Here is a 13,168-nt window from a genome sequence, read left to right on the forward strand (position 1 = left end):
GTTCACCTGGGTCATGTTTTTTTTTTCAGCATTCCTCAACTTTTCCAGTCTTCTGTTGCCCCTGTCCCAGCTTTTTTATTCTGTTGCATCAAATTCAAAATGAAAGAATATTTGAAAAAACATCTTGTCTTTGTAGTGTATTCAATTTAATGTGGGTAGAAAGGGATTTGCAAATGGTGTTCTGTTTTTATTTACATTTTACATAACGTCGCAATTTCCTCGGAATTGGGCTTTGTATGAAAGCATACGATCCTGATGCACAGTTACGTGTTAAAAAATGTGTTGTTGGTGTTTTGGTTGGGCAGGGGGACGGAGGGGGGGGGGGGGGGTGCTGGAATGGATTAATGGCATTTCCATTCAAAGGGACACTGGGCCGGCCTTGCAGATGCATCTGTGAGCGTCGAAGTAGAGGTAATCGTGCAGAACAGCTCCGTCGGCTCGGTGGAGTCATAAAGCCGACGCCGGCGCGAGATTGCTCTGTCAAGAGGTAAACAACGCAAGAATGAGGAAGGACTCATTTGATAGGAAATGTCACAGCATGATTGGATTTATAAAAAAAAAAGGTGTAAATTAGGGTCATTAATCATTAGCCGGAACAACACTGGCAGCTTGTGTTCTCCTCTCAGGAGGCGCGATGTGCCACCCGGCAACAAGCTTTAACCGGCTCGACGCTAATTTGACTGAAGACTTTCTAAGTGGACAAAACATGTCACTAGATTTAGATTGAGCTGCCGGCGAGTTGTGTCCCCTTTAAACGCAGCCATTTGCCTAAAGTTCAACTTAAACACGAGCCATTGGCTTGAAACTCTCATTTGAAACACGAACCCGGGCTTAAAACCCTACTTTGGAAACCTAACTCGGGATCTCAGCCAACATTTGAAACCCAAACCCTTGTTTAAAACCATAACCCTGACTTCAAAGAACATTATGGCAACCTAACCCTTTCTTGAAATCTTACCTTGAAACCCTAACCCTGTCTTGAAACCCGACTGTGAAACTCTTACCCCTCTCTTGAAAGCATCATTTGAAACCCTATCCCTGGTTTACAACCCTAATTTGAAACGCTCAGCCTGGCTTTAAAGCATAATTTGAAACACTAACCCAGGCGTTAAACCAACATTTTAAACCCTAACCCTCGTTTGAAACCCTAACGCTTTCTTGAAATCCTATTTTTAAACATTACCCAGGCTTTAAACCCTAATTTGAAACCCTAACCTTCGCTTCAAACCCTAACTTGAAATCCTCATCTATGGACATGACAAATGTGGCCTGGGGTGGAATTTTTGGGCTTAATAATGACTTAATAATTATTGAGTCTTTATTTACAGTCTGAGTAACCAAGCCTCAAAACAATGACATCACTGTCGGGTGGACGGAACTTTGACTTGAAACACGTAACACTGGCTTTAAACCATAATTTGAAACCCTAACCCGGGCTTGTAGCCCTGATTTGAAACCGTAACCCTGGCTTCAAATCCTAACCAGAATTTAAATCCTGTTTTGAAACCCTAATTCGAAACCCTAATCCAGGTTTTCAACCATAATTTGATAGCCTACCCTTGATTTGAAAACCTACTTTAAAACATTCACCCTGGTTCCTAATTCTAACTTGAAACCCTAACGCATGCTTGAAACATTAATTTGAAACCCTAATCATGGTTTGAAACCCTAGCCTTTTGTCTGAAATCCTAAATCAGCCTTCAATCTCGAATTTGAAAATCAGAACTATGTCTTAAAGCCTCATTTTCAACCCAAACCTTTGTTTTAAACCAAATCCCTGTCTTGAAACCCTACTTTGAAACATTAACCTTGGTTTTAAACCAAAAGTATAAATAGTAACTCTGCCTGTAAACCCTACTTTGAAATCTTCATCTGCTTCAAACCCAAATTTATAAACCTGAACCTGTTTTGAAAAGCTACTTTAAAATGTTAACCATGTCTTTAAACCATCATTTGAAGCCCTAAACTGTGGCTTGAAACCCTACTATGAAACTTGAATCCTGTATTGAAACCCTACTTTGAAACCCTAAATTTTAAATACTAATCTTGTTTAGAAACCCGACCTTTACTATAATTTACTACTATAATTTATTTTTTGACTCCCATACCTTTCTTCCTTTCTTCCTTATTCCTTCTTTCCTTCCTTCCTTGCTTACTTGTTTGCTTCCTTCCTTCTGTCCTTCTTCCCTGCTTTCTTTCCCTCCTCGCTTGCTTGTTTGCTTCCTTCCTTCCTTTGTTTCTTCTTTCCTTCCTTCTGTCCTTCCTTCCTTGTTTGCTTCCTTCCTTCTTTCCTTTCTTGCTCCCTTCCTTCTTTCTTTCCTCCTTTCCTTCTGTCTTTCATTCATTCTTTCCTTCCTGCTTTCCTTTCTTGCTTCCTTCCTTCCCTTTTCCTTCCTTCTTTCCTTCCTTCATTCCTCCCTTCTTTCCTTCCTTTTTTCCTCCCTCCCATCCTTCTTTCCTTCCTTCCTTCCTTCCTTCCTTCCTTCCCTACCTCCTTCCTTCCATCCTTTTTTCCTTCTTTCCATCCTTCCTTCCCTACATCCTTCCGTCCATCCTTCTTTCCTTCCATCCTTCCTTTTTTCCTTCCTTCCTTCTTTCCTTTTTTCCTTGCTTGCTTGTTTTCTTCCTTCCTTCCTTCCTTCCTTCTGTCCTTCCTCGCTTCCTTCCTTCCCTCCCTCCTCCCTTCTTTCCTTCCTTCTGTCCTTCCTTTTTTCCTCCCTCCCATCCTTCTTTCCTCCCTTCCTTCTTTCCATCCTTCCTTCCTTCCTTCCCTACGTCCTTCCTTCCATCCTTTTTTCCTTCTTTCCATCCTTCCTTCCCTACATCCTTCCTTTTTTCCTTCCTTCCTTCTTTCCTTTTTTCCCTGCTCGCTTGTTTTCTTCCTTCCTTCCTTCCTTCCCTCCCTCCCTCCTCCCTTCTTTCCTTCATTCTGTCCTTCCTTTTTTCCTCCCTCCCATCCTTTTTTCCTTCCTTCCTTCTTTCCTTTTTTCCTTGCTCGCTTGTTTTCTTCCTTCCTTCCCTCCCTCCCTCCTCCCTTCTTTCCTTCATTCTGTCCTTCCTTTTTTCCTCCCTCCCATCCTTCTTTCCTTCCTTCCTTCTTTCCATCCTTCCTTCCTTCCGTCCTTTTTTCCTTCTTTCCATCCTTCCTTCCCTACCGCCTTCCTTCCATCCTTCTTTCCTTCCATCCTTCCTTTTTTCCTTCCTTCCTTCCCTACATCCTACCTTCCATCCTTTCCTTCCATCCTTCCTTTTTTCCTTCCTTCCTTTCTTTTTTCCTTCCTTCCTTCCTTCCTTCCTTCCCTACCTCCTTCCTTCCATCCTTCTTTCCTTCCATCCTTCCTTTTGTCCTTCCTTCCATCCTTCCTTTTTTCCTTCCTTCCTTCATTCATTCAAGATATCGAAGACGGGTGGGCGTGGGCCCCGAGCCACCAGCAGGAGTCAGACGACCACCGCGATAGGATGGCTGCCCCCACCCCCGCACACCTCCTCCTCCACCTTCCCCACCCCCAAACCCAAACACAAGCAGGGACCCGGAAGTGAGGCTCAGAGCAGCCGAAAGTTCGTCGCCTCCAACTTCTTTTTTGTTTTGTTTTCCGCCCTCGATGCGGCGTCCGTGCTGCGCGTGAAGACGTGAAGCGGCTCGCGTGTTTTCTCGTTGTGCGGCGGAGACACGGAAGGCAGCCATGGGACTCCCCACGCTGGAGTTCAGCGACTCTTTTCTGGACGGCCCCGATTTCCGCGAGCGCCTCAAGTGTCATGAGATCGAACTGGAGAGGACCAATAAGTTCATCAAGGAGCTTATTAAGGATGGAAATATGCTCATCGGCGCGCTGAGGAGTGAGTAAAAACACGCTTCATTTGACATGGAATGGAATGACGCTTGAATGGAGTTTGTGTGACGTCTAATAATCCACCTAAGTGACATTTATTCCATGTGAAAACACGCGGAGTGGTTTGTTTCTCTGTTTGTTTGTTTTCTCACTTGTCTTTTCTCTGCCTTGCTTGCAACTTGCTGAGACTTGCATCACTGAGCCTTGCGAGGCCCACAGGAGTTTACTCGACTACCACTCACTCACTCACTCACCCACTCACTCACTCACTCACCCACCCACTCACTCACTCACTCACTCACTCACTCACTCACTCACTCACCCACTCACTCACCCACTCACTCACCCACTCACTCACTCACTCACTCACTCACTCACTCACTCACTCACCCACTCACTCCCCTTTTGCTCTGAGGATGCATTCAAAGAGTGGTTCTCAACCCTTTTGAAGTCCAAGTCCAACCTCAAAATAGATTTAGCTCTCCAAGTATACCATCATCATGAGCGACATTCGAATACAGTGATGTCGTGGTCCGAGAAAGTGCTTTTATTCCTTGTATGCCACTGTAGTAGTATGACGCACTTCGAGCATTAAAAGGCATTGTATCGAAAGTTACAGTTAAATGTGTGTGTGTGTATGTATGGACTGTACTAGACAGTTCAATAAATCTGAACTCTACCAAAAAGAAATTCTACTGTACTTGAAAAGTACCAAAAAAAAAACTGTGCTGTTCATGAAAAGTAAAAAAAACATGTACACTGCTGGATGAGAAAACGTTTAAACCAGCTATGTATATGCATAGCTACAAGCTTGCTTTTAATATTTTTGCTTGTATTTCATGATTAAAATGTATTTAATTCAGTGATCGAGTGAGCCCGTGTACCACTTGTGGGACTCACCCCACTCTATTAGAGAAGGTTGAAGTGTTCGACGAAGGACTTTGTTTGTTTGTTCATCTCTGGTTTATTTTTGTGCTAATGTCTCTTTCGGTGAAAGGCTTTTGTTTAAGATGCATGGGAAAATGCTCTGATGGTAACCTTGGAAACCTTAAAACCCTACTTTGAAACCCGAACCCTGGGGTCAAACTCACATTTTAAAACTCTAACCAGGTATTTGAAACCCTACCCCTGTAACCCGAACAATGTAAAATCCCCAAAATTAAAGGTCACTTATGGAGTTAGCCAAGGGTCTTTATTGGGCCCTAAATTATTCACATTATTTATGAAGGAGCTCTGCAATGTCTCTAAAGTACTCAAATATGTTTTATTCACTGATAACAGAACACTTCCTGTTCAGGCAAAAACCTGGAACAGCGTTTAACCATTGTTGAAAGGGAATTAAATAGATGTGAATACATTTGCACTGAATTTAAACAAAATCATGTTTATGTAACATTAGGCACTAGACAAATAATAATCATTTAAAAAACGAGTTAAAAATCAGTGTACTTGCCATTGAAATAGTGAATAATAATTCATTTATAGGAGTGATAATTGATGTGAAACTTGGAAGGCACAGATAGATAATGTGAAAACCGAAATGACAAAGACCATTGATATTCTTTGCAAAACCGAGGATGTCCTGAATAAGAAATTCCTTTGCACACTGTCGACTTCCGTATATGACTGACCGTGTTGCGATATGGGGCAACACATACAAAACCGACAGTCACCCTATTTTGAAGTTACGAAAAAGAGCGAAGAAGAATTATTCATCCATCTAACTACATAGAACCAACTAATGCACCATTTATCCATTTCAACACTCTTACATTCTTTGACTTTGTTGCATTTTAAACTGCAGAGATAATGTACAAAGTAAACAATATTTTTATACTGTTTGAAGTCAGAGAGTTGTTACGGTTGGAGGGGAACAGGTGTTTAAAAAAAACCAAAACAAGACAAGAAGCGGAGATGTGTTCATTTTTGGAATGATTATGAAAATGATTTCAAATTGTGAATTTCAATTACACTCTTTACATATACCTGTATGATTAAGTACCAGAAACAAACATGCATTGGCCATAGAAATTGTGAAAATATTGGAATCTTTGGTTGTGTTAGCTTTACTAATTAAATGTCGCTTTGCTTGTGTTGAGGCCTTCAAAGTTTTCTTGCTGAAGTATGTTTTTGTTTTGGAAAGAGGTTGTGTAGGCATAATAAGCTGGAGCTTCATTCTCCGAAAAGTGAGGCTTTATCCTTGGTTGTGTTTTTGACATGACTGATTGATTGAAAGCTAATACAAATAAAAAAGAAAAAGAAAAACATCCATTTTGCTCACTGAATGAAGTCTCGTGGGGTTTTCTGTGACTTTTGACCAAATGATACAACCTGGAGCCGTCTGGGTTGATTCCATTGCGGCCCTTAAAGCAGTCAGCAAAGATACGAGTCAACAAAAAGACATCCTGCCTTTATTACGGCTACTCTTTCAAGACTCATTGTCCACCATTTCAAATTCCACCAGCAAGCTGATAAGGTGGACTTCCTGTTGTCTTGTTGGAGCTGCGCTTTTGCGAAGATGGGCCCTCGTTAGACTTAACAGTCCCAATTTGCGTGGAAAAGCTCTGCAAATGGGGTGAACTGGATCACCTGCAGTTGGAGGGAGGAGGCGAGAGCGGGTGTTTCATGGGGAGGATGGAAGTAAATCATGGATGGTCCTTAACTTTGGACGTCACAGAGGCTTTAAGAGCCGCAAGACCTTTTCGCATCCTTTTATACTCGTGTCCTCAACACAATTCTCTGGTCATCACACAAATGGTCATGTTATTGTTTGCCTTTATATATTTTGCTGCCGATTACACAGGCAACTGGTGATGCTAGTTCATTGAGCGCCTTATTTAGATTTTTACTTAGATTTGACTATTCAAAAAAGAAAAAAAGTGTATTTATTTATTTATTTATTGATTCATTTTTTAAAAAATTCTAACTAGTTCTACGGTTCAGTACCTTATTTAGATTTTTATCTAGATTTGCCTATTTTTTATAAATTGCATTTGTATTCTTATTCTTTTTATGTATTTTATTTATTCATTATAGATATTCTTTAAAATATTATTTTACCTTATTTTTATTTTTCATTTATTTTCATTACATTTTGTAATGTATAAATGGTTTGTCTTAGGTTTTGTGTAATTAAAGCACTAATTTATTGCTAGTTTATTTAGTGCCAATTTTTCATTTTTACTTAGCTTAATTTCAGATAATTAATTCATAGTTAATTTTGTATTTAAGTATGTTATGTCATGTAATTAGATATGAATACGATATGAATACAAATAAAATGAAATTAAAACAAAATATTAAAATAGTACACATAAGAAAAAACGGGCCAGTATGTTCTTCATTAACTTATAATGATTACCTAATTATAGAATTGAAGAATATGAAGTACTGTAAATTAAGTTAAAAAAAAACAATTATGGCTAAAAAAAAAAAAAAATATGTCCCTGAATATGTTTATTTTATTAAAATAAATATATGGTTAAATAAAACATGTCCATTTTTTTGTGGGATTATTGTGCTCTAACAATTGAGCAATAACCCTTTTAATTCTTGATGTTTAACCTTTTGCTATCAGTCCCAACTGTCAACCAATGCTCAATGAACATTTGGGGCTGATTTTCTGTGTCAGAACACTTTGCCCGAAGATGCCACAAGATGGCCCCAGCACCCAAGTTAATAAGAAAGTAGTTGTAATTGGTGTCAAGGAAGTAGGTTGAGGTAATTCATCTCTGCATGTTGGCAAGGACCTAAGTTTAACCTGGGTTGTAAGCAGAAGTAACTGAGAATCTTCATATGTAAATGTTTTGGCTGGTACCTGTTTTCAAAATCCAAAACATTATAAGCCACTTATTTTTAAGGGTAACGTTGTAAGATGAGTTTGAAATGATGTTAAAGTGTTTTGGGAACATAGTTTGTGGTATATTTAAGTCAAGGTACCACTGTATTTGCATCAAATGTAGTTGTTTTATCAGAATGATGCTAGAATGAATTAAGAGCTGGTTTATTCCCATAAATTCTCACGATCAGGACCCTACTTTGAAGATTCGCTTATCTTTAAGACTTTACGCTGTTGTATGGCCTAGCTTTACTGTAGCGATGAAATTTCTATGGCCGCTTGAATGAATGGCAGTCCAAAGCATCCTGAACTTATTGTGCCACGGATAATTGATTCCAGCTGCAAGTGCGATCCATCTGCATCCGCCCAGCTACTTGGTATTCACACCTGGTCTCTGTAACCACCGCTGACTTGTATTAATTCCCTCGGCGTGGCCGCGCTAATTGAATACACTAATTACGCCTTGGCGAGCTGGGGGAGGGCGAGGGAGCGTGAAGGCGAACCCAATAATGATGCATCTTCAGGAGGCCAGGTGAGGTTGTTTTGGGAGCGCCGCACAGCAGGTTGGTTCACACCAGTAGATTTACTATATATTTATGCAATAAAGCTGTTGTTTGATTATTCATTTTAAAGTAAAATATATCCCCCATAAACATCCCTGTGATGTTTCCTTACTTCCTTTTGGGGCAGACGCTGTACCTGCCCCCCCACAGAGCACAAAAAGGACGGGGAGAGCTGGCAGGGACATAATGAGAATTAAAGACCCTGTCACGTGAATTCCGAGATTTGTTTCGAAATATATTATACATGTTTGAAAATAATTGTGCTAAGACAGAACTATGTAGTACTGAATTGTGGCTATATAGCGTTAAACTGTTACTCACCATTTCAGTTGCTGATTTTTTTTGGGGGGGCGGGGGGGTGGCTAAAACAGGGTTCATTGACACACGCGGGTGGCTGATGAGTTGCCCAACTCCCACTATATACGAATTTGAGCCCCTTCGTTCGCATCAGTGGCTATCCGACGCGATTGCGGCATGAAGTTGGCACGCTAGCTATAACTACACCCCGAAAATGCATCTTCCCTTCACATAGTCCACTGGCGTGGCTGCTTTAGAGCGCTTCGTTGTCAGCCGTGAGTGCACGCACGTCACAGAGAAAAGCAACTGAGGGAAGGGGAAAAGAATGTCCAACGTGACAGCAAGCATGTGTGGAAAGGTGCTGCCACCACCTGGTGGAATATATTCAAGGACTCAAGGAGTTTAATTGTCATACCAACACACATTTACGCATGATACGGCAAAAAATGAGATAAATAACCAAGGTCCCAGATTAGCCCAATAAGTCTCAAGACTTGTGAAATATACATAGAATAAGAAAATCAAATATAATAAGACAAGATAAAGATAAATAAATATTCGCAGTTGTGAATGCGTGCACAGGTGCAAATGCAGCAGGGATTTGAATGCAGCAAAAATACGAATGCCAGGGGCTTGCATTGCACATAATATTTAAATGATATTTCCTTGTACTTGAAGAGAATAAAGTGTGCATCGTACAGAGATGAATAGGCATAGGCACTGGGGGCCTGATGTCGGTGATAATTTAATACTATAACAGCTTCCGGAAAGACGCTGTTCCTCAGCCCGGTGGTCCTGCATTGGATGCTCCGTAGCCTCCTGCCCAAGGGTAGCGGATGGAAGAGAGGGTGTGCGAGATGGGTTGAGTCTTTGATGATAAATAAAATGTGATGATATAGACAGCCCTCTTTCTGGCAACAACAGGTGGTTTTAAGTGGATATATTTTTGCGTCTTATACATTTAATTAGGTGTAGGCATAAGAAAGATGCTCGATGAAGTAGCATCCATTTTTCAGGTCGTAGTAGTGGTGTTCGATTCGGTGTTTCAGCGCATTCAGCAGACACACCGACAGCGTTCGAGTACAGTGAGAAACGGCTTGATTTTATATACTGGGAAATTATTTGAATCATTCAAATTTCGCAGGGTTGTTGACAACACTAGTCTCCTGGGTGTGTCAAATTTAAAAAGCATTTTTGTCACTTTACAAGGACTTCAAGTATAATGAATAGTTCTATCTATCTATTATTATTATTATTATTTTATTTTGCAATTTATTTACCAGAAAAAAAATCAGGACAGGCGTTGAGGACATAATCACATTATGTAGTCATAATTGCTTCAGGATGCGATTAATAAATTTGACACCCGCGAACTACTCTTTGATTATTCTGGGAGATGCTCGGATTCTTTTTTTTTTTTGCATGTTTATGTGGCCACTTGCTGCTCGGCAGAATGTTGGACACAATGATTTTATGCCCCCAAGAAAAACCTGGTATGCTCACTGTACTGTTTCTTCGGCAACTCTTGGGGCAGAGGCATCAGCTGCCCCGCACTGCTGTTAAAGGAGAGCTGGCACTCGACAGGGACACGTTCAATAAACTGCTGCGCAATGAGGTCGATAAGGACTATTTGTACGGCTTCATTTTCCCAACTAAAATGCAATTCTTTATTGGGTATACAAAAATGTCTTTTTCTGGATACTCCTGCCATGAATCCATGAGCTAATTCCAATCTGTCCACATTAATTGAATGCATAGCAGGTCATCAACATGTCACATGATTGCATATTATTACACCCGATGCTTGCTCGTGCTTGCTCAGCAGTTCTGTGTTATAACACTAATGAATGGGTGACGCTATGCATGATGTTATTATCCATCACCGCGTGCAGCCGGTCTGTAAACGGCATTTCCACTTGTCCTGACACAGTGCATGTTTTATCCAAGCAATGTGCCACTGGCGCAGTTATTAAAATAATAATACGGATGTGTTATCACGTCGGTTTTGGAGCTCTGGGACGTCTCGGCGTTGATGTGAGGCCAGATGACGCTTCTGAGGCTCGGCCACAGGAAGTGTCCTGTAAACATGCTTGCCTGTGTAACCATCCAACCCCTTCCCGTCCTCCCTCGCATTGCATTTGGCCTGACATCACAGTGCTTTGCTGCGGGGGCCTGTATTCTTTTAAGTGTGTGTGTGTGTGTGTGTGTTTGCGTGTCGAGGGACTGAAATCGGTGTAACGCGTTGGATGAAGTCATATTGCAGAAATGTTCTCCCAAAAAATCTGTTGTTCTGAGTTTGATATTTGTTATTCAGTAACCCGCCGCTTTTTGCAGGGATCGGGACCGAGCCCTTCCGTGAATAGCAAAGAAATTTGAATAACTGATGCTGCTCGTAATTAAAAAAAAAAAAAAAGATTACCTATGCAAAGATGCCTTGATATGCAAGTTCATTTTGTTCCGTGACCACTCTCTTATCTTCATAACCCATCTCAAATAATCTTCTCCTATTAAAATGAATGGAATTTCCATTATTAAGTTCCAGCCTCCCCCCAAAAAACCCAATCAAAATATTTGTCATATGCTTTTTTTTTTTTAAATAAGGAAAACATCACTTTATAATATGATTGTACTTTAATAAAAACATAATAATAACATAAATAGAAAGTAAAGAATTGCGTCGTGATTAATTCATTACGGCTCCTGCTGTGTGCGACTTGGCCACCGGGGAGCAGTATAATACAATCATGCAGACACAAACGAAGACGAGTTTCACAGCTAATATAAGTGAGTGGGTAAACTGCAGTAATATTAGTCGTTTGTCGCAGAGGATTAAAAAAAAGATATGCCTCGGAGTATATTATCTGTCAACGTGTTGATGCACCATTTGTGTTCAAATAACTGTTGCTTATATTGTCATAACGCCACCGCATAGATGCTGTTTGTTAGCCCATCTATGGTGTTTTGCATTGTTTGTTACCATTATGAAAAGCAAACATAAGGCATCGCTACGTGGTTGTTTAAATACACCACAGGTATTCTCTTTGTTTTATATTTAGTTTGACAGTATCAACCAAACCGATGGCTCATACTTCACACTTGTAAGTCCTGTCACTTTTGTCACAATTACGATCTACTTAATATTTTTAAACCAGAACTACACTGCAAACTGTAAACGCAGAACATAATTACAAAATGACCCTTAAAATACATGACTTACAGTTAAAGAAATGCACTGGAAGTGCATGTCGATGTCAGCTTCACAACCCTGAAAAATAGCAATTGTCAAACAATAGCGAGACCGTAATTGTTTGTCAGCTTCAACTTTTTGATAATCACTAATAGACAAATCATACACGTGGCGAAGACTCTCAGTAACTTCAGCTAACCACCCGACATGCGAAGATTTAGAACAGTCAATTCAACATATTTCCTTGACGATTATTACTTTCCTGTTGTTAGCCAGGGCTTTGACGGCATCCTAGAGTGCTGCAGACAAACACAAAAACGGGTGAGTTTTTCACCCAAGACGCAAAAAAAACGCAAATAGGTAAAAATGACATGATTAAAAGATCTACATCAATGCAAGAATCCTATTGATTGACACGTTTAGGGGATTTTGGTCCCATTTGGAAGTTACAGCATGGACCACACACAGAGTTAAGTGCATGCAAATGTGACACATTTGTAAACCAACAGGGGACATGAGTTTTAAATTTTGGAAGCGTTTCTAATCACCATTTGTTTCCATCCCCAAAATTTTGTTTAGTCACTGAAACAGTCCCTTGAACATTCCATCACGGTGCTTAGTACTGGGGGGCGGGGGGGGGGCAGCTAAACTGACTGTTAGCTTATCTGGTAACTTACATTGTGGTGTTAAATTCTGTGGTGAATGTTTTTTGAAGCACTTCATACAAACACTCAACACAATCAGCTGCTCCTCAATTTGTGTCCAACAACAGCAACATCATCAGTTCGCTTCCGAGGATTTTACAAGCAGATCTTGGACGAACACCGCCCCCCTCCCGCCCCAACTGATTTTAAACTTCAGCTCATAAAAAACTGACAAAACTAGCAGACTCATACTTTTTGGTCAGAGCCCTTTTTTTGTATTGATTGTGCCTGGAAAATGGAAACTCTGACGAATCCCTGTCGTCTCAATCGCAGCAGGAAGCTGGCTCAATTGTGAAAGGGCCTTAATGATCGCTCGCCCCACTTTTCATTGGGTGCCATTTCTTGGAAAGTTTTTGTGGTCAAATGTGGTGCGAGACGGCCCCTCCTCTGAGAGAATATGATGACTTCTTTTCCTGCTGGCAGGACTAATAGACTTTAAAAAAAAATTGAGACGGCATAAAAACAGCTCTAACGTCTGTCTCATGGCAGACAAATACCCTCCATTGCTTCATTTGTCACCACTGCAGTGGGGTGGGCATCGTAGTGATAAAACAGGCCACAACATTAGATTAGAAATTAGAACTAAATCTGATGTAAAAGCATGAACCGATTCAAGGTAGTGCCTCATCATGAGTTTTCCCGTTTCAGCTCTCTGAATGTTGAACTGTGAAATCTGAGCATTTTCTAACCTGCTATCTGTGGATTACGGAACATTGCCTCACTTTGGCCCAAGACAAAGCCTGACCCTC

At 40.6% G+C, this 13,168-nt stretch overlaps 1 protein-coding gene across 7 annotated transcripts in view; it reads left to right on the plus strand.

The window, feature by feature from the left end:
• The first annotated feature begins 3,412 nt into the window (after positions 1–3,412).
• LOC133482521 (rho GTPase-activating protein 42) overlaps positions 3,413–13,168 on the plus strand; it is a 76,374-nt gene continuing 66,618 nt past the window's right edge. Inside the window, exon 1 of one of the 7 annotated variants that reach the window (XR_009789820.1) lies at positions 3,413–3,837. Coding sequence is in view for 6 of the 7 variants with exons in the window: in XM_061782724.1 (XP_061638708.1) it covers positions 3,684–3,837 (154 nt within the window). In the remaining variant the exon portion in view is untranslated. The remainder of the gene's footprint in view (positions 3,838–13,168) is intronic. The other 6 variants (XM_061782724.1, XM_061782726.1, XM_061782723.1 and 3 more) reach the window with 6 other exon arrangements.

This window comes from Phyllopteryx taeniolatus, chromosome 8, assembly GCF_024500385.1.
Source record: "Phyllopteryx taeniolatus isolate TA_2022b chromosome 8, UOR_Ptae_1.2, whole genome shotgun sequence".
Classification (NCBI taxonomy): domain Eukaryota; kingdom Metazoa; phylum Chordata; class Actinopteri; order Syngnathiformes; family Syngnathidae; genus Phyllopteryx; species Phyllopteryx taeniolatus.